A 2503-nucleotide genomic window follows, 5' to 3' on the forward strand; every position below is an offset into this window, starting at 1 on the left:
TCTACAGTTAAAATGAACATCTACAGTATATATTAAATGCAAATGGACTTCATCCAGTATATTTGTGCATCTTGACTTCATCTTATGTGTGGATCATATGGTTTCATTCGAAAAACAGAAGCATGCTGAATGAACCGTGTGAATCCCGGGTTTCAACATCTCTGTGCCTTGATAAGTAATAAATAACATGACATGCAGCCAAAAGTTAACTTTATTATGAGAAGAAGAAAAAAACACAACTACCCGTTTTCCTAGCTGTTTTTGTCAGTGCTTATGTCATGTCAACTGTCTGACTTTACACTTGCGTAGATTCCCCAAGACAATTTTCTTGTTTTCAGCCATTATATTTAGTATATGATTATATATTGATTATACAACTGATTATACAATGAATTTGTATGAGTTTGATGACATTCTAATATTTATTGTCTAAGTTTGTCTGTTGTTCTACTTGATAACAGCAGAAGTGAAACTGGTGTAGAAACCTCTCTTTTTTTTCAAAAACTCCTTCACACAAAATATTTTTTAAAATGTAAAATGTCTCACATAGCAACATGACATTAACTCACCACTGAATCAATATTGATTTCTGACATTAATCTTTATTAGTTGTGCAATCTTGTTTGTTTGTTCAGTTCAATCAATTTAACAATGTGTCAATGTGTAATTCATCTTGCTTATGTTTCATAATGTGTTGTATTCTTATTCCCACCCTTTATTTCTTCACTCACTCGCAACAAAAATTTTGTAAAGTACAACAATGAGATGAAGACTAAAATGAGAGATTTAGAAATAGCTGCTTTATTCTAAATAATAGCGATACTATTACTGTGGGGTTATGGTTGGGGTGCTGGTTTAATTACTTTAAATTATGCATAATTTAATGTTGTTGTTGTTGTAACATGTAACAGTTGTAAAAGTACATGTAACAGTTGTAACAACATCTCCTTAAAATCAAGCTGTTGTTTATCCTGCCCACTTCTTTGCATCGTCAGCACATGCTTCAGTGCTCTGAGAGTGTTTATAGAGCTGTGAGTTTAACACTTCATGACTGAGAGCAGAACAGAACACAATCTTCATCATCACACAAGACACAACAACAACAATGAACAACATCATCATCCTCATCTGGACCATTGCAGCTTTTATTCAAGGTGGAATATTAAGTTTTGATATTAATAATAAGCTATTGTTGTTGTTTTACCATTTTAATATACCAATATTCTGCTATAAAGGAGCTTTACTGACAAACTGACTCTATTTTCTCTTCTTCAGCCTCCAGAGGAGTCACTCTGACTCAACCTAAAGTTAAAACTGTCCAGCTCGGTCAAACAGCTACAATAGAGTGTAACATAGATGTAGGGATACATGGCAGCTACTTACACTGGTATCAGCAGAAACCTGGAGAAGCTCCTAAACTCCTCATTTATTACATAAACAGCCTCCAGTCAGGAACTCCTTCTAGATTCAGTGGCAGTGGAACAGCAAATACTGGAAAAGATTTCTCTCTGACCATCAGAGGAGTCCAGACTGAAGATACAGGAGATTATTACTGTCAGAGTGAACACTCTATCAGTAGTAGCTGGGTGTTCACACAGTGATAAAGAGTCGTACAAAAACCTCCGTCAGTCAGAGTCACAGTGACTGCACTGATACAGCTGAGAGACACTGCAGCTGCTGATTAGAGGATATTTCTAATAACAGTCTCATTTACTCAAAAATTTAAAAGTTTTGTACTGATTTATGAGTCTTTCTGGTTCTTTAATGTGTGTTTCACTCATTACTTCACCATGGATGTATTTAATTCATCATTTAAAATGTTCCACCATTAAACAATCCAATGTAATCTGATGATACTTACAGTATGCAGGGAAACAGTTCTCATGTCCTTTCAATCCAGAATTACACAAAATAAGTTCATCTCCTTTTGCGTGTCATAGAACATTAAAATTTAATTCTTAATTTCTTCTTCTTCTTCCAAAGTGTAAATCTGTGAGTCAGTAGTGAAAATTATGTTTTTGGATTTCACAAAATCAAATAATATTTTATTCACTCTTTTTTTCATAATTAAATAAAATTATACCTTGATTGGAAATGACTCAAAGATATTCTGCTCACAAGTTATATTTACCTTTGTTTTTTCAATTTGATAAATGTTTTACTGGGAATGGTGGAAATGATGTCACAGTCATGACAAAGTCAGAATAATAAATATTATAATGAATTGTAACAGTTATTATTATAATGAATTTAATATTTTAACATTAGTGAACGAACTCCATCGCACACCTGTAAGTGATAGGTGCGTAGAAAATTAAGACCAGGTGGGTCGTGTCAACATATAAGGAACTCCCGCACACTATCTTAACTTGCAAAATACAATTTTAATCACACCAACATTTCGGTCACACGACCTTCATCAGGAGTATACAAATGTTCAAATTCATCTCTTAAGATAAACACATGACACAGATTAACAGAGCTACATCTGCACAGAATTAAG

The 2503-nt window shown here is 33.6% G+C and overlaps 1 gene segment (V, D, J or C); it reads left to right on the plus strand.

The window, feature by feature from the left end:
* Positions 1-1037: 1037 nt before the first annotated feature.
* LOC132125367 (Ig kappa chain V-III region PC 2485/PC 4039-like) lies at positions 1038-1608 on the plus strand. The segment is given in 2 exon segments: positions 1038-1154; positions 1276-1608. Coding segments are annotated over 2 exon segments (375 nt in total).
* Positions 1609-2503: the final 895 nt, after the last annotated feature.

The sequence above is a fragment of the Carassius carassius genome, chromosome 43, assembly GCF_963082965.1.
Source record: "Carassius carassius chromosome 43, fCarCar2.1, whole genome shotgun sequence".
NCBI lineage: Eukaryota > Metazoa > Chordata > Actinopteri > Cypriniformes > Cyprinidae > Carassius > Carassius carassius.